The sequence below is a fragment of the Microtus ochrogaster genome, linkage group LG9, assembly GCF_000317375.1.
Source record: "Microtus ochrogaster isolate Prairie Vole_2 linkage group LG9, MicOch1.0, whole genome shotgun sequence".
NCBI lineage: Eukaryota > Metazoa > Chordata > Mammalia > Rodentia > Cricetidae > Microtus > Microtus ochrogaster.
Genome location: NC_022034.1, coordinates 40,099,208 through 40,118,607, shown reverse-complemented (window position 1 = coordinate 40,118,607; position 19,400 = coordinate 40,099,208). Strand labels below are relative to the sequence as shown.

At 36.4% G+C, this 19,400-nt stretch overlaps 1 protein-coding gene across 1 annotated transcript in view; it reads left to right on the top strand.

Annotated features, from left to right (window-relative positions):
- Themis (thymocyte selection associated) overlaps window positions 1–19,400 on the top strand; it is a 203,027-nt gene that overhangs the window by 64,972 nt on the left and 118,655 nt on the right. The window contains exon 2 of the mRNA XM_026787485.1: window positions 2,870–3,031. Within this exon, the coding sequence (XP_026643286.1) occupies window positions 2,870–3,031 (162 nt within the window). The remainder of the gene's footprint in view (window positions 1–2,869; window positions 3,032–19,400) is intronic.

The following is a 19,400-nucleotide window of genomic DNA, read 5'->3' as shown; positions in this document are numbered from 1 at the left end:
TTGATAAAGAAAAATCACTCCTTAGCACTTACATATCTCAAATCCTTTACCTGTTCCCCACCTCACAGAACCCAAGGTTTTCTGTGAGCCGGTGGCGCGTTTTCCTCTGATTTGTTTTGCAACAATTCCAAAACATGTTACTTCAGCCCTGTGCTTGCAGCGCAGACCAGAGCTTTACGAACCTTAATGTACTTATTAATCATCTGGGGAGCTTGTTAAAAATGCAGGTTCTGATTCAGCAACTTGACCAAGATTCTAACAAGCTCCCGGGTGGCACAGTGGACCACAGTTTGGGTAGTTAATGTCTAGAGTACAAATGACCTCTTATTAAACTGGGATTTCTTTCTGCACCACCCAGATAACTGGAGATGTAGATTCCCTGATTTTAAAGTTACTTCAGCCTGTTGTTTTGTGCATTGCAAATCTGATAAAAAAACATTATTTTTACTTGCTCCACATATTCCTTCTTGACACAAAACAAAACTAAACAAAACCTCACCTCTCTTACTTTACAATTTAGACTCAAGAAACTACTTAAAGTTTCCAGATTGCATCAGGTTTTTTTTTTTTTTTCATATCTCAGTACCTTTCTAATAGTATTGCTTCTGCCCATTTTGGCACAAAGTAACTCTTCCTTTAAGGCCCATATCGGCTGTTGTGTCCTCTAGGGTTCATTCCTACTTTCTCTTTCCTATGGAAACGGAGATGCCTCTGCGACTTCACAACACTCCACATTTCCTTTATTAGGGTTCCCAACACCCCGGGTCTTTTGCAATGGACTGGCTTCCTTCCCACTCTTGGCAGGACCATGATTGAAAAAACTAGACCTTTTATCCCTGATGGCTACAGCCAGTCACAAGACTGCACACAATTAGTTTACTGACTGAGTATAAAGGAAGCCTGGTTGGGTTGTAATCATACAAAAAAATATAATTAAATTATTATTTTTCTAATGAACCTTAAACTTGAATTAGGAATAATAAAAACCAAATTCGCGAAAATTAAATACAGGATGATTCAATGGTAGTGATACAGAATGTCAGTATGTGATTTATCACAGCATAGAACTGTTCTGAGTTTACTGACAGAAGATGTGGCATGGATTTTTTGAATTATTTATTTCATACCTCAGCTTGTTCAAAATAGAACTTGGGAGTAGCAACTCTATGTCCTCAGGCTAATGAAAGTATAGCAGCATAAGTAGTTAAGAGAACAGTGTGAGAAGACAAATGGGGTTTGGGAAAAGATGCTGACAGGTCAAGGACCAGACAAGCTGGTCCTCAGGACTGATGCTCTCTGTGCAGGATGGAAGGTCTCACATGGCGCACTTCGATTTCCAATCTGGCCGGGAGGCACACCTTTGCCAGGCTGCTAGCTGCCTTCTTGCCCTTTGGCCTCTGGTAGAATCTGGCCACAGAAGTACTCTTGAAGAACAATGAGAGTCAGGACATCTGCTTCCTTAGGTTGCCTAGAGGTGGCTGTGCCTCTGTGTAAATTGTCCTTAAGGAAGTCAAGATCCTTCAGATTTCTTTGATTGCATCATGCCATGCTACCTGTTGAGGCACTGATAGAATCATAGAGTGCTTTGAACTGGGTGAATTGTCAGATTTAAAAATTTTTATGAAAACCATGAATGCCATAAGAGGGTTATAATCTATCTATCTGTCTGTCTGTCTATCATCTATCTATCCATCATCTATCTATCCATCATCTATCTATCTATCTATCTATCTATCTATCTATCTATCTATCTATCTATCTATCTATCTATCTATCTCCATATATGTATGTTTACAAACACATGTATGGCTAGAGTCTGTGAGGGCACTAAAGAAAAAAGGGAACTAGAAAATTTACTTTTCAATAGAGAAAATTCAGAAAGCAGACAGAGCTAGCATTTGCCCTCTTAGCCTTACATTTAGTGTGATCAAGAAGCTTAAGCCACCTAGAGGGAAAGACAAACCACTCTTGTATTTAATGCTTGCAGTCCTGTAATGCTCCTTACAGCCGTATAAGCGACTGTTCATTTGTGATGCGATGTCTTCCAGAGATTCTGCCTTGAGCTGTTCTCCTTTGACTAGGGCTGACTGTTCAGAACTATGACCTCTCATCTTTCCTGATGTTCATAGTCTGATTGTTTCACAGCCCATTCACCTTCTCTCTGGAGACACAGAAAGACAATGAATGAATGAAAACCTTACCATGAGTATCTATGATGAAAGGTTTGTCGAGAAGGGGGCTGAGACTGTGAGACAAAGTACAGCCGCTCTGCTTAGCTGGGCTGTTCTGCCACCTATTGCCACAAAGGTATCGAGTGCTGTCTCTGGTTTGTCAAAAAGCCACAGATAAAAATGGGCAAGAAGACTTAAATTAAATTCACGATGATGAAGAGAACCAGATCTGAAAAATAAATAGGATGCTATTAGTATGAAGCCTTGGTACACAAGCGTCTCTGTCTTTGCTTGGACTGTATTATAGCCCTGTTTGCAGTACTGACTCAAATTGCTGTTGACTCATATGGGCCTAATTCTGTGACCTGGCAAAAATATACCATAACTCCTGGCAGCAGGAGACCTGACTGTGGTTTGACCTTGGGTAAATGAGCTAAAGGTGATGAACAAACCATAAAATTCAATTTAAAATAATAAAAAAACCAAGATTGTTTATACTTTGCCCAGTGGATAAAGTGAAAATCCAATATGTTTCCTGGTGCATGGTGTACATTCTGGGATAGTCAGATTTAATTAAAGTTTATTAGCTGGATAAGGGAGGAATTGAGTGAAAACATTTTATATGAGGCATTTGGCAGTGATTTTGTTCTTTACTGTTTAAGCTTTCCTTTTTTAAAGATTATTTTCTTTCTTTTCAGGGTCTATTTATGAAATGTTTGGCAACGAATGCTGTTTGTCAACAGGGGAAGTGATTAAAATCACAAGCCTCAAAATTAAGAAGATAATGGCTGAAATTTGTGAGGATAATTCTAGAGATTCCGAGTCTCGAAAGCCCTTTGAACTGCCCATGAATTTTCCAGGTACTGTCAACTGCAAACACGCCACATGGTATTAATAGTTACATGCAATCAAAACAACTGGAAACAATGAAAAATGCCAGCCTCCATATTATTTTTGTTGTTATTGCTGCTGTTGTAGTTTTGAGACAGGTTCTCACTAAGTAATCCAGACTGAACTTGAATTTCAGTCTGTCCTGCCTGGGTGACTGAGTGCTGAATTTCCAAGTCTGCAACGGTACTAGCTGCCTGGGGGAGATCGTGGAGTTGTGTGGGTTGGAGAAGATAGAATTCTTATAGGTCAATCAATTTAAGAACTACAAAAGGCAACCATGCTATACATTTTTCATTCTTGTTTGGCATAGGAACTAGTCACTTTAGTTAGCAAATAACTTCCTATTTACAAGTGCTTAGTGTGTCTTCAGAGTTATATTATTTTTAACTGATTCATAACAACATAAACATAATATTTATGAAAGAATGTAATATTTTCATTCATGAATGCATACATAATATTTCAATTAAGGTAAAGATTGCTATTGTCTCAATTATTTATTTTTCCTTATGGTGAACATTGTAGAAACACTTGTTAGTTTTTTGAAATGTACAGTACATACTTAACCTGAGTCACTTTACTGTGCAACAACATGCCAGGACTTCTGATCCCTAGGAGGGCATTTTGTCATGTGCATCATTAGATGCTCTAGTGAGCGTCAAAATAAGTCTGTTAGCTGAGCATGGCGGTGCATATCTATGAGCCCAGCACTTTGAAACAGGAAAACGTGACTTCAAGGACAACCTGGATCACATAACAAAGCCCTGCCCATATATCCCTCTCCAACAAAATCATAAAAATTAAAAAAAATCAAAACTACATTTTCATGAGGCATATAAAACTAATTAGCATCACTTAAACCTACCTATTTTATTTTTTAAACAGTTTCTGTAGTTCCTTGCCTCACTGCCCACATGATCTTACTGATCTGCTTGATCCTTTTTATATAGGTAACTCGACCAAGCTTTCCAATACCATGTCTTGTAGAAACTGGTTGCCCTATATCCAACTCTATTATATATATTTAATTTTTATATACCTATGTGTGAATAGCACAGCATGCATACCATTGGGTAGTCACTAGTGATTCACTTGTCTTGTGCTCTAGACTATGGGCAGTCAAACTTTCTGGAAATGGTCAGACAATCACATTTTAAGGCTTTGTAGGCAGATTGTTTCTTATAACTACTCTACTGCGATCTTTTAGGTCACTACAGGTAGGAAATCAGTCAACCAGTGGTCTTGAGAAATCATCCAAAGTTTTACTTATGAAAAGAAGTGGCTGACAGGATTTAATCAGTCAACTTATTTGTTGATGTGTGCTCTACACTGCTAGTACTCAGACTTGGTATTTCTAGAACTCAGGACAAACTCAATACATGTCAACTAGATGAACAAATAATACACATCACAAATATTACAATACAATATGTTTCACAGTGGGATTAATGTAAATCTGAGCTGCACAGGATCAGCAGGTCCTGTTTTTGAACATGGATTTGGTAGCTGTATTTCCAACTCCACCAGTTTTTAATTGTGTTACCTTGATGAATTATTTCCTTTCTCCAAATGTAAAGTTAAATACCAATACTGCTATATAGCTCCTAGTTTTTTTGGAGAAGGGTAATATTGACATATAATTAAAGTGCTCATTATGGTGTCTTGGAATATAACAAAGTCTACAAAATGCCTATAACTTATGTAAACATTATCAGGATTCTCATGGATATCATTGGAGGGGTCCAAAACACACTTCAGAGAATGTGATAATTGAGGTTGAGAGAGCAAAAATAAAGAAGGTATATTTAGGAGAAGATTCTTCCAAGTACCATTCTCTGTCCCTTTGAGCCAAAAGCATGCCCATTCTTCGTGGTCTTTCATAACATGGTTTTAAAACCTAGCTACACAGTGGGCTCATCCAGGGAGAGTAGAAAGTCAGGATGCATGAGACATCCTGATTTATTTGGCTGAAGTCTGGTCACAAAGTGTTCTCACAGCTCCCCAGGTGATACTATCATGTACCTGAGGTTGAGAACCAGTACTTTATAAGAAATAAAGCTAGATGTAATCTCTCAATCATCAATTAATCTCTCTTTCTCTCTCTCTCTCTCTCTCTCTGTATATGTATATATACTGCATGCACATGTCTCATATATCTATGTAACTGGCTTGGAACTTCCTTTGTAGAAGAGTCATTCCTCAAACTCACATAGAGTGCCTGCCCCCGCTTCAGAAATGTTGGGATTAGATGCAAGGGCTTCCATATCCAATGTAAATCACTATGTTTTGTGCCATAGTTATTGCACTTATTGCAATTTATATGTAATTGGAGTTATTTTGTGCTTTTTGGACTCGCATGATCTAATAGATAATAAGGTGGCTAAGAGCAGAAGTGAAATCATTTATTACTGTAATTCTCAGTAATCAGAACACGATATATAGAATAAACATTCACTTAGTTAAAATGTTCAGAATTTTCAGATAGCAGAAGAATATCTTATTGGACTAGTGGAAACACTTGGCTTTTGACTGAAGTCTAGTTTAGGTTATCACTATATGGAACTTCCTTTGAGCTGCATGGTAACTTTTCATTATTTGAGCAAATGTTTAAAGCCATGCTTATAAGTGAGTGTTATTATGAGGGTCAGGATATGATGACTATGATAGTTATGGAATGTTTTCCTTCAGAAAAGACTCTAAGATCCCATATAGATCTTTCTTTGTTATTATCACCTGGGGGGAAAGCTCAGAATCAAGGGCAATTTTCATGAATCATAACAGCAGCATATGCTTGGTCTATATTAAAAAATTTCATTTGAACTACAATCATATTTTATAATTTAAAATTCCTTTAATGTTTTAACACAAAATTTTATTAACACATATTCCCGATATATAGTGATAGGCTTCATTTCAAATAGCTATATCATGTACTTGGGATACATTCATTCCCTCTTCCTTTCATCACCTCTCCCATTCTTGCCATTCATCCTCCAAGTTTTGCTTCTCCATAAATACACGATTACATATATAATATACATATATTGCATATAACACGTACCTATAATTTTATGTAGCTGCATGAAAATCTAGGATTCACAAATTAATGAGCAATAAAAACATGTGATATTGTCAGCTGTGTCTATTTTCCTGCAAATGATATAATTTAATTCTTCTTTAAGGTTAAATATAACTCCACTGTGCATGCACAGCACAATTCTTTATCAGTTTATTGATTGATGAACACTTAAGATGATTTCATAACTTGGCTCCTGTGGATAGTGTAGCAATAAATATACAGGTGACAACATCTCTGTAATATGTGGACTTAGAGACTTTGTGTGCTTACCTAGAAGTAATGTATTTGGGTCATGTGCTAGTCCTATTTTTCGCTTATTGAGGAACTTCCATATTAATTTCCACAGGTTGAATAAATAACATTTCTATGCCAGTGTTTATTGTTATTTATTTTCTTAATGATAACCATCCTGACTGGGGTGAGATAGCATCTCAACGTTGTTTTATTTTGTATTTTTTTGGTAGGCTAAGGATTTTGAACATTTTAATCATATGTTCATTGATCATTGGTACTTCATCTCTGCTTGTTATATTGACCCATATACTGTGTGGAATTTAGTTCTTTATGTATTCTAAATTTTAGTTCTCTATGTAGCTGTCAAAGATTTTCTTCTGTTCTTAAATTGTCTCTTCACTGAATTGTTTTCTTTGCTGTTTAGAAACTTTTAAATTCTACAGCATTTATCACAGCTTCAAATTTTTTTTCAACTAAACCAAATCTACATAGTAAAAGAAATCTCTATTGACAATTTTAATCACTGAATAAATGCATTTTAAAAGATACTAAACAAGGGGAAGACCCCTCCAAAGGTGTTTTAAAACATTCTGTCATATTAGGTTAACTCTTAAAAATTCTTTTTGCAGCTGATTTAAAATTTATTCAACTGTTAGAGGACATATTTTCTGAAATTATGAATTTTAAAAATATACAGAGATTTGTTTTATGAATATATACTCTATATAGAAAAATATGTGCCCTATTCTTATAGAAGTCCATTAAAGACTTTTAATGATTCATTTGTAGGGGTGTTGCGCTCATTTCTTAGCTGATCCTTCATAACAATATAACTGCTGTTGAAATCATGAAAGTAGAGAAGAGTTGTTTAATGAAAAAGAAAACAGGAAAGATGGGGAACCAGTAGGACAGGTTGAGCGGTAAAATACTCTCATCAAATCACATATAACATGTATATTAAAAATGTAATGATGCTAAATACCCCAATTATTATTATTATTCAATTATATAGTTCCTTAAAATTCTATACATTTTTATTTAATGTACTTTGAGTGTCTGGGAATATGCATCTATATTTATAATTGCTACTGATTTTGAGTAGAGAATATCTTTTAACATCATATAACCTTTTTCAGTAATAACACTTTTTTTTAGCTTTTTTTTAAAAATTTATTTATTTATAAGGATTTCTGCCTCCTCCCCGCCACCACCTCCCATTTCCCTCCCCCTCCCCCTATCAAGTTCCCCTCCGTCATCAGCTCGAAGAGCAATCAGGGTTCCCTGACCTGTGGGAAGCCCAAGGACCGCCCACCTCCATCCAGGTCTAGTAAGGTGAGCATCCAAACTGCCTAGGCTCCCACAAAGCCAGTACGTGCAGTAGGATCAAAAACATTGCCATTGTTCTTGTGTTCTCAGTAGTCCTCATTGTCCGCTATGTTCAGCTAGTCCGGTTTTATCCCATGCTTTTTCAGACCCAGGCCAGCTGGCCTTGGTGAGTTCCCGATAAAACATCCCCATTGTCTCAGTGTGTGGGTGTACCCCTCACGGTCCAGAGTTCCTTGCTCAGAGAAGAGTCACAGCAGTAATAACACTTTTAAAAGTAGATTTGGTTCAGTTTTTTTACATTTTTTTTGACTTATTGATTTTTTTTTAAACAACATCTTGATCTACTGCTAAGCTTGGCTCTGAATTCACAATATTCTTGCTGTAACCTACTGAGAGCTGGGATTACAGGTGTGCACTAGCTTGCTCTGCTATATTTTGTCTGATTTAAAACAATTATTCCAGTTTGCTTTGTCTTTATTTTCTTTTTTGCAACTAATTACACAGTCAATCTACTCTTTTTTACACTCAAACTACTTACATTTTTGAATTTAAAGTCTATCTTTTGTAACAAATAGCATATGCTTTGATAATTTTCTCTTACCATACCAAAGTTCCTTTTAATCATTATTTATCCACTTTTAGCTAATATCATAACTGATAATAAAGAATTTATTACTATTATTTTTTCCTACTTTTCATGTTTTCTACTCTTCTGCTGCTTCATTACTGGCTACTTTCTGTATATGGGCATTTTCAATCTTCCATTTTAGTTTTTGTTGAACTGTAATAGATTTTTCCTTTAGAATAGTTTTAGGTTCATAAGAAACTTGACTAGAAAATTCTTCATTGAGAGCCAGTCTCCAAAACACCAAAGTCAACCAATCTCCCAACCAAACATATCAAAAAAGAAAGAAAGAGAGAGAGAGACCTCATTATGATTGTTGAATTACATAGTAAATGTGATAACAGAATATTTATTTCAACAGAGTACTAGACTGTTTTGCAAACTGACTTCGCCATTTTCTACTACTATGAACAATGAATGAGCCTTCTTTTTCCATGTCCTTACCAGGAATTGGCTCTATAGTGTCTGCATTTGATCATTCAGTACTTGTACACCTATGGTATCCATGTAATCTGTACTTAATCTGGTTTTAATCTTCAATTCCCAGATGGAACTCTAGTGATAATGGGTATATTTAAATATACGTTCTGTGGTGAGGAATCTCTTGATTTTTGTCCATTCAAAATGTGTTATGGGTTTTCTTACATTATGAATTCTTTGTAAATCTTGGATAATAACTTTTTGTCACATTTAGCTTTTGCAAATATTTTCTCTTAAATCTATGGCTTTTATGAATCATTTTCTCATTCTCTTGATAGTGTCATTTTTTTAAACATTTTTAATAAAGTCTTGCTTACCGTTTGTTTCTTTCTTAGATTCTGCTTTATGATTGTACCTAAAGTTCATCTGCAAATCCAATGTCATCTAGAGTTTCTCAAACTGCTTCCTGGTGTTTGGGGGTTTCACATTTAGGCCTTCTGATTTATATTGAGTTAATATTCGTAAAGGTGTAAGTTATGTGCCTGTATTCACTTTTCTGCATTCAATGGTGTGGAATTGTTTGTTGCAAAGAATACATCGGTTGCATTTTGTTTCCTTTGTTTCCTTTAGTTGGCTCTATTTCTCTGGAATAACTCCTGTGCTATTGTGTCAGATTTGCCAATCTTTATTCTTTGACTAGTACCACTTTCTCTATAATGTTGACACTTTATAATAGGTCTTGATGTCAGGCAGGAGCATTAGTCTGAATTTGTTAATACTCAAAACGTTGCCTATACTGTGCTTCTTTGCCTGCACATGTCAACTCTTAAAGTTTTGTTAATATTCATAAAATAATCTCCCAAGATTTTGACTGTACTTATAATTAATTAATAGATGTAATTGGGAATAACTGACTTTTTCTTACAATAGTGAAACTTCCTAGCCATAGATGTAGAATATTACTCTATTCGTTTATACAGTTTTGCTTTTATCAGGACTTTATAGTCTTCTTCATAGAGAATTAATACATAAGTTAATATATTCATAACTATTGCGTTTAGAGATATTTAACTATTGGGGAGGGTTTACACATGCCAAGATGTGCATGTAGGAGCCATAGGAGAACTTATCAGAGTCAGTTCTCTTTTATACCACGTTGCTCCCGAGGCTCAAATTCAGGTCATCATGTTTGATGGCAGGCACCTTTATTCCCTGAACCGTCTTGTCAGCCCATCCTTTTGAGCATAGTTACAGAAAGTTTTAAATTTCAAATTAGTCTTAACTAATTTGATTAACTAATTTAATTAACTAATTAAATAAGTTAATTAGTCTTAACTTATAAAGGCAAGTAGTTTAAAACAAACAAACAAAACCATTTTATGCTTGCTCTAATTGCTCTTTTGGGGGGATGTTTTTTTATTAGACACTGTCTTGGATTATTTTTGCTGACTCTTTAAGATTTTCTGTATGAATAAATGTGTCATCTGTGAACAAAGGCACTTTTGCTTGAGACTCTTAGCATTAGTGATCACCAAAATGTTAAAAAGGAGGCTAAAGAGGACATGGATATGCTACCTTCCCACCCCATCTAATTAGTAAGCCTTCCAGTGGATTGTCAAGGAGCCTTGCAGTCTAAAGTGCTGAGGTTTGTATTGTATTATCGTTTTTGAACTCAATGGACATGGGGTTTTGTCGAATGCTTTTTATCTATCTGTTGGTGTGATCATATGATTTTTCTTCTTTAGCTTCTGTCTATGATAAATTACATTAATTAATTTCCAAATGTCAAACCATTCCTTAATTAGTAAATAGGAAAAACACAGTGATCATGCAATATAATCCCCCCTTTTTAAATCAGTGTAGGATTTAATTTGATGATATTTCTGAGGATTCTTATAGTAAGAGTAGGGAGATAATGATGTATAGGTTCTTTACTTATTCTATAGGCATGAGAGCAATGCTTACCTACACTGAATCAAAAAGTATCCCCATGTTTTTATCTTTAGGGGAAAAAACATGTTTTCCCATAACTTTCTTAACTGTTGGGAAGAACTTAGCAGTGAATCCCATCTGGGCCTGCATTCTCTGGTCTGGAAGTCATTAATCATTAATTCATTGTCTTTGATAAATATAGTTCCGTTGAGAGAGCCAGTTTCTTCTTTGATAAGTTTCTGCAGATTGTGTCTTTCGAAAAGGTGACTATTGCAAACAGGTTGGCAAGGTGGTGAGAACGTGCTTGTTCATATGTGCATTGTTAGACTGGCATGCCACAGGAGCTACAGAATCTCTGCTTTGATTTGAGGTAGCTGTGTCTACTCTCTCCATTTGTTTTTGTTATTCTGGCTAAATATTATTCTATTTTCTTGATCTTTTGTTTTTTTATTTTTATTTCTTGATTTTCCACATTTAGTGGGCCTAGTTTGATCCTTTGCAGCTCCTGCCACTATTAGTCCAGAGTCAGTGAGCTCTCACTAGCTCAGGTCAGTATTTCTGTGAGAATCCCCACCATGGTTTTGACCTCTTTGCTCATATTATTGCTCCTCCCTCTCTTGGACTAGTCTCTGGAAGCTTGGTGCAGTGCTTTGCTGTGGATCTCTGTATCCACTTCCATCAATTGCTGGATGAAGGTTCTATGATAACAATTAAGGTAGTCATCAATATGCTTACAGGGGAAGGCCAGTTTAGGCATCCTCTCTACTCTTGCTTAGAGTCTTAGCTGGGGTCATCCTTGTGTAGAATTTCCCCAGTGCTGTTTCTCGCCAGCCCTTTAATGGCTCCCTCTATCAAGATATCTCTTTCCTTTCTCTCCCTCCTTCATCCTTCTTGAGTGTCCAGCTAGCTCCTTCATGTTCTCATACTCCCTCCCTTCTCCCCTGCACCTCCCCTTCCATCCTTTCTTCTCTCCCTCCAAATTTTCTCAGGAGAGCTTGTCTGTTTCCCCTTTCCAGGGGGATCCATGTCTCAGAATTGTCCTTGTTACCTAGCTTCTCTGTGATCATGGACTATAGGCTGAATATCTTTTGTTTTTCCATCTAATATCTACTTATATGTGTGTACATACCATGATTGTCTATCTGGGTCTGGATTACCTCACTCAGGATGTTTTTTTTTTCTAGTTCTTTTTATTTGCTTGCAAATTTTAAGACGTCATTGCTTTTTTCTGTTGAGTAGTAGTCCATTGTGTAAATGTAACACATTTTCTTTATCCATTCTTTGGTTGAGGGACTCCTAGGCTGTTTCCAGGTTCTGGTTGTTATGTATAATGCTGCTATGAACACAGTTGAACAAATATCCTTGTGGTATGAGTGTGTATTCTTTGGGTATATGACCAAGAGTGATATTGCTGGGTCTTGAAGTAGATTGTACCTTAAAACCCTAAATACCAAATAACCACACCCTAGGTCAAGACATTTTTGTAGCTGCTCCTGAAGTCAGACTTCTTGTCAATCTCTCTCTCTCTCTCTCTCTCTCTCTCTCTCTCTCTCTCTCTCTCTCTTTTGGTTTTTCAAGACAGGGTTTCTCTGTAGCTTTAGAGGTTGTCCTGGAACTAGCTCTTGTAGACCAGGCTGGCCTCGAACTCACAGAGATTCACCTGCCTCCCGAGTGCTGGGATTAAAGGCGTGCGCCACCATTGCCCGGCTTGACAATCTCTTTGAAAGCAAGAGTAGGCTTAAGCTCTCTGACCTTCAGTCAAGGTGGAATGGACCCTCTTGTGGGTTCCCACCCACAAAACTACTCATCCACATTTATATACAGGCACTCATGCACGCACACATACAGACATGCACAGATGTGCACACATACATTGAATAAGTTTTAGCTCTTTCTTTGAGAGGCAATTCTCTACTGACAGCACAGTTCCTTGATTTTAATCAGTCATGTTTTTGATTTTCTGTCACAATTGAAGATCATTTTCACTAATTACAGGATGAGGTCAGTAGATTGCTTTCTTTAAATACTCTATGAATTTCACTCCACTCTCTCATTTTATGGTTTCAGTTGATTCAATGCCTAGGTTGTTCTAATCACAGATATTTCATCTCCCTAAATCCTTTAGTGATTATTCTATATAGTATGCTAAGGTGCAGTTTTTATCCTTTGTTTTGCTTGGTGTTTTCTGAGTTTGTAGAATATGCTGTTATGTTGAACATTAATTTGGAGAAAATATTTTTCATTATTTCTTCAACTTTCTTTCTAATCTGTTCTTTTTTCTGATATTCCCATTTAAACATTTTGTACCTTTTGTTGCTCATGGTTCTTGGATGTTCTGGGATTTCAAAGATGTTGTTTTGTTTCCTTTTTGTGTTTCAAGAAGATTCTGATTATTTTTATAGCTCACACCAAATCTTTTAGCCAGCCTATGAAAGGCATTCTTATTGCAGTGATTCAAATATGTAAGCCTGACTCTGGTGTTATTTTGTTTCATCAAAGTATGTATTTCTCTTTGAGCATGAATGCATTATAATTTTCTTCTTGATATTTAGGCAGGCTGCTGTGGCAAATATTCCTATGTGATGACAAGGTACAGATGAGGGGATGTAGTTTGTTGGTCTCATTCTTGTATTGAGCTTGTGCCTCTGAACTGTGACCTTCAAAAGAGCCTGCCCTCCCCTTTAGTGGGACAAATTGGCTGCAGCGGGCTATGTTTGTGCAGATGGGTATTTTCCTCTTTTAAAGTTGAGAGGTTAGTGTTATCATCCTTGCCTTGGGTTAGTTAGGCTTTAACAAAATTCCAACCATTTATGAGCTGATAAATTAGTGTGGTATTTTGGACTTCGGCCCAGACTTCTTCCCTAAATTACAGATGTGTACTTAATGTCAGATTAGAGCACACATGCTTCATAGACATTTAGGATTCCAAACTTTGAAAAAAAATATAGACTTTTAAGCTATTTTTAGCACATGTCCTGAAGATTATATAATCTTCTAAGTAACATTTTTAGCCATAATAATATAGTTTGACTAATTAACTTGAGCATCTGACAGATATTCACTTCAAAAAAATCAAACGTTGAAGCTTTTGTGAGTTTTTGACAAAAAACTGTTCTTCTCTATGTCTCTACTCGTACTGTGATGATTCCCATCTTCTTAAGCATATTTGCGCCTCATAGATCTTATTGGTATATTTACTCTCTGTCTTCTTCATACTTTGTCCCTCAGTTTGTGCAATTACAATAATCTAAAATTTGACCAGTTATCTAGTTTTGGAAGAGAGCATTCTCATGTCTCTATCTAGATACCCAGTTTCCTTCAATCTAAACTATCACAAATTATTTATTTATTTAGTTCGATTATCTACACTTCCTCGGGCACTGGATTCAATGGTTTCCCCATGCTCATATATGGACCATGCTCTTTTTGTGTCTGATTCATTCTTTTTTTAAAATCAATATTTTAATGTAGCTTTTAATTTGTTTTGTGAGAGCACATATGGGGGGCACATACATGTCACAGTGATCATGAGGAATTTAGAGGGCAACTTGCAGGAGTTAATTCTCTCCCTCTGCTGTATGGATCCAGGAATCTAACAAGTTACCAGGATCAGCAATAGATGCCTTTACCCCTGTGTGATTCCATCCGCCCACCCACCCACTCCTAAACTCTGATTGTTTCAAAGAACTAAAACTAAAACACTCAAAATCCTATTCTTCCTCTCGTTGCCAATTGTTTAGCACTTTTCTTACTGAAGTCCCTATTTTTTTTCTTGTCATGTGTGGTTATTCAATTCTTTGCTTTGTAGACAACAGATAGTCTTTTTTTCTTCAAATGAAACCTACAAGTCTTCAGTTTTTGTTCAGTGATTTCTGTCTTTGTTTGGGGTGTGTCTTCACAATTCAGGTGCAATCTGCTCAGGGACAACCTCAGAGAAAAACAGGACTAAGAGGTCAAGGTCTCCAAAGTTTATGCTGGGTGTACACACAATCCTAGATGCGTGCAGAACTCTAGTGAGTATATGGCCTTTTAAATTCTCTGCAGTTTTATTGAAGCATCCTGGTGTTCTTAAGACATCTCACATATCCAGTTTTGAAGAGCCTGTTCCTCTTACATTCTTGTTTTCCCCTGCCATTGCAGGCAGCTAAGAATGGAAGGCACTATCTACTAAAGTATTTGAAAAATGCTTTCAGGAGAAGGTTTTTGCCCTGGAATGAACTAGAAATTAGTAAAGTAGAAATGACTCTTAGGTGTAGCTTTCCAGAGGGCTTCTAGAAATATTCAATACAGTTTTCTGGACTTGGGACTGAGGAAGCATCAATTATACCTTTCCAAAGTGTTGTTTCTCAGGCTACTGGTTTTCAAATTGCCGTGGAGCTTGGATGGGGATGGTGGGAGAATGGGGACAGAGCAGGCTTAAACACCATATTTGTTCTACTTATGGAGATTCAGTCACCTCTGTGATTCTTCTGAGATTGCTTCAACTCTTTGGTTAATTTCTGGAGTCCTGAAAAAGATCCCTTTTCTGAGAAGCAGTTTGTTGTTTTTATGTAAAAAGCAGTTTCTAGAGAGGCAGACCTGCTTCATCATTTTGATGACTTCTATCACCTGTGTTGAAATACTTAAACACACATACTCTCTTTCTGATATTAACTGAAACCTTCTGATGAGACCCAAGGAATGGATCCTACAAGGTTTCACTTGTAAATAAACATAATCTACCTACAAAAGCTACTGGCCTTTGTGCCAAGGACAGTGTAGCAGACATGGTTCTAAAAATTTAGGCCCTAGCAAAGTCAATGCTCCAGCAAGCATCAAGGTCCCAGCAAGTGTCAAAGCAGGAAAGATTTGCAGGGCTTTAGGAAGGTCAGTATTAGGGAATAGTTGCGAATCTGTTTTGCTAAAAGATAGACAGGACAGCAAACGTTCAATATACACCAGTTCACAACCTTTAATATAATGCTTTCATCTGTCTCTATTTTTGCCACCTCCCAAATGTTCAAATACATTAGAAGATAAAAAGTGAATATTCCATTCCTCTATGAGAATAAACAAACTGCTCAAGAAGCACAGTTTGTTCTTTTCGAAGACAGCTCCCTTTGCTGAACTAAAAAACTTGGACGTTGCTGCCAAACACAACAAAAATATATCCTAATACTTGGTAGCTGATTGCATTATCCCCATAGATTGGTAAATCACATCATATTTGGTTTATAGTGAGGATCCAAATTCCTAGATTACTTTCTAGCAAGATTTATTCCTCCTCTGTGGTGTGACGAAGTGTGAATCACAAACATCTCCTGGTTAGTCTTGAGAAATACCCTGGAAGAAAATGTTTCCCTACATCTTTATGATGAACAATGATGCTTTTTTTTCCCAAATAGCAATTGTACGTTGTATCTCCTATGCACTGGTTTCCCTTGAAATCTTATAAATCTTTTGCCTTTTACACTGTGTCTCTAAACCATATGCTCAAGGAGAGCTGTAGATCCATCTATAAAACCTCTGCTAAAATTACAAGACTAGATTGAAGAAATTTTTCTCCTTGAATTTTTATATCCTAGTCTATGAATTGTATTACTGTGGAGGAATCTTATTTCGGGAGACAGACGGTGTGCAAGGAATGTGAAAGCAGAGCTTAGAGATGGCAATACCCCTTGCTATTCCATGCGCTAGGCTAGCTTTCCACACTCCATGAAGGTGAGATGATGCTGTATCAGATGGTATTCTGAATATATGTATGTATATGTAAGTTATAGAACCAATCCATATTTGACAGATGAAACATCCAGGTAATAGGATTCAGTGTAACCTGCCCAAAGGCATATACTTAGCAAATGGTTTTTATTAAACCTGCATTAGCTCTGTCCAATAGAAACGAGTTACATAAATAATTAAAAAATTCTAGAAGCCACATTAATATATTATGCAGTGCTGCATAAAAAATACTCCCAAATTCAGCATCTTAAGACAAAATCATCTCACATCCTTTTCTTGAGCATATGAAAAGTTAAAAAAAACTATTAATTGTAACTTGTGAATAAAACTGGCCGAATATAAGTGCTTCTGTATAAGATTGATTATGGTAAAATGATAAAAAAATTATCAAATAATTATATGTCTTTTGCCTGGGTGTTAAAAGCCCCAAATCCTTAACAATTTTCAAAATTAATTTTCCCATTGCTTCATTTGGAGACTGATATATTTAATTTATGGAATAACAATAATCTACATTCAGGGGGTGCTGGCAGGTTTTTTGTCAACTTGACACAAAGTTGAGTCATCAAAGAGGGGGAGCCTCAAGTGAGAAAATGCCTCTGTAAGGTTGTCTGGTAAGCTAGCCCTGTTTGTTTTCTTGATTAATGGTTGATGTGGGAGGGCCCAGCTCACTGTGGACGGTGCCATCCATGGTCCCGGGTGGTATAAAAAGCAGGCTGAAGAAGGCCGTGTTCCTCCAGGACCTCTGCTTCAGTTCCCACCTCCGGGTTCCTGGCTTGTGTTTCCGCCCTGACCTCCCTGAGTGACAGAATGTGACCTGAGGGTTGCAAACTGAAATAAACCCATTCCTTCCCCCATGTTCCTCTTGGCCATGGTGTTCATCACGGTGGCAGCAGAAAGTCTAAGACTGTAGTGAATCCTTGCATTTCAGCCTACCACTGAGCATCTCTTCCAACGTTGCCACTTTATAATCGCAGGGAATTGTTCATTTGACTAAAAAGTATGACTCCCTAAAATAATCTGACAAAACATTATGTAAAAATCCTTAAAATACATGTTAGTGATAAATAGTATCTTGATCTTTTGGTTTTCGAGGGAATTTTGTTAAAAGAAGCAGGATGTAGGGAAGGATTGCTTTTTTCACCAGGCTGTGAGGATAGAGTGGGGCTGAGAGCAGCAACGTACAGAACTCTGTTCCTCACGGGACTTGCGATCCAAAGAAGCAGAGGCCATTTTCCCACATTTTTTGGGTCAGTTTCTTTTAAAGCATGTCATTCCAATTCTCACTTAAGCAAAATAAACTCAGTTGTTACTACTATATTGTTTTTTTTTTCCTGGTCAAAGGGAGTTTTATACACAAACTATGTGAGAAAATGCAAATTAACATGCAAAAGAAAGTCAGCTTTTGTAGTAATTTACTGTTTTAATTTTAGGGTTAATTGTGTTGTGTATTTAAAACATAATACGATTAATTTTCTTAGTTTCTAGCCTTTGGTTAGCAATAACATATACCACCTTAAGGACAAATAGATTGTAAAATTCTAGGTTAAAATAATATTTTACTTTCAACCCATGTGTATTTTAAATTCTTAGCATTGGACCAGAATTTTGTTTTGAATACAATGACACGAAAATGGGCAAATCCAGAGCTGATGGTGTTCTTTGATATTTCATGTCTGCTTCTGAGCTCTATTTTATTATTCTGTGTTCATTTTTCCCCTGTATGTGTAATTCTGCTAATGATGTTGTCTTTCAGCATTACAATGGAAAGACTATTATGAGAGCAACTGACTTGCCCTTAAAAACTGTGAACACTGATCTTTAGGTCCCTCACTCTTTACAGAACAGACATAGTATGCTTTGCTATTTTATTTATACTCAATGGTATTTCAAGCATTTAGAGGCTGTTTATAGCATCCCTCATGATAATATAGCTACAAAAATAGTGCAAATTCTGTCTTATATTGTGCTATATATCTTTTAGCAAGAGTCGTTAGAACACAACCTAGTTTTCATCTCCTTCTTCACTCCACAAACCAATATACACAGTGTCTACCAAGATCAACATTTACACTAGAGTGGTACAAATTTTGTAATGGAAGGACCTATACTCTGAGGTCATTGATTACTCTTGGTGGTGTAAAGTCTATGGGTTTTGATAAATGAATAATGATACATATTCATCATTATAGTATCATATGAAATAGTTTCACTGCCTTGAAAGTCTTCTGTGCACCCGTTATTCTTCTACATGCCTACACCCTTTACTGACTATGAAGTCTTACTTTTTTCTAAATGTCACATGCTTGGAATTAAGTGAGTGAGGCCTTTTCAAATTTCCTTTGTTCATTCCCTAAATGTACATAAGGGTTTTTCAGAGCTTTTCATAGATTAGTGAATTATTTCTTTTTAATGGGGCTTGATATTTCTTTGTCTGTATGCACATTGTCCACCCCCAAACCCTCTATATTTCTTCATATTTTAATAATTACAAGGAAGATCTACTGTAGACATTGATGAATAAGTTTTCATGGCCCAAGTTTAGAGTGTATCAATTTCTCATACTATTACCTGCAACACATAGAAAATAGAAGAAAACTCAAGGAAAGTAATAAAAGCCCTGTAATTTTCATACTAGAGGTATTTAATAATATTTGTTTGTGATATATTTGTTTATATTATTTTATAGGTACAGTAAATAACTACCCACAGGTAGTCACTTGCATTAATATAACATGCAGAAGTTCATCTCTATATACTTACCTCTGTCAATGAATATTCTTCAAAAGGACAATTTTTTTTGTTTTGTTTTTTTGGTTTTGGTTTTGGTTTTGGTTTTTCGAGACAAGGTTTCTCTGTGATTTTGGAGCCTGTCCTGGAACTAGCTCTTGTAGACCAGGCTGGTCTCAAACTCGTAGAGATCCGCCTGCCTCTGCCTCCCAAGTGCTGGGATTAAAGGTATGCGCCACCACCGCCCAGCTTCAAAATGACAATTTTTGTTTTC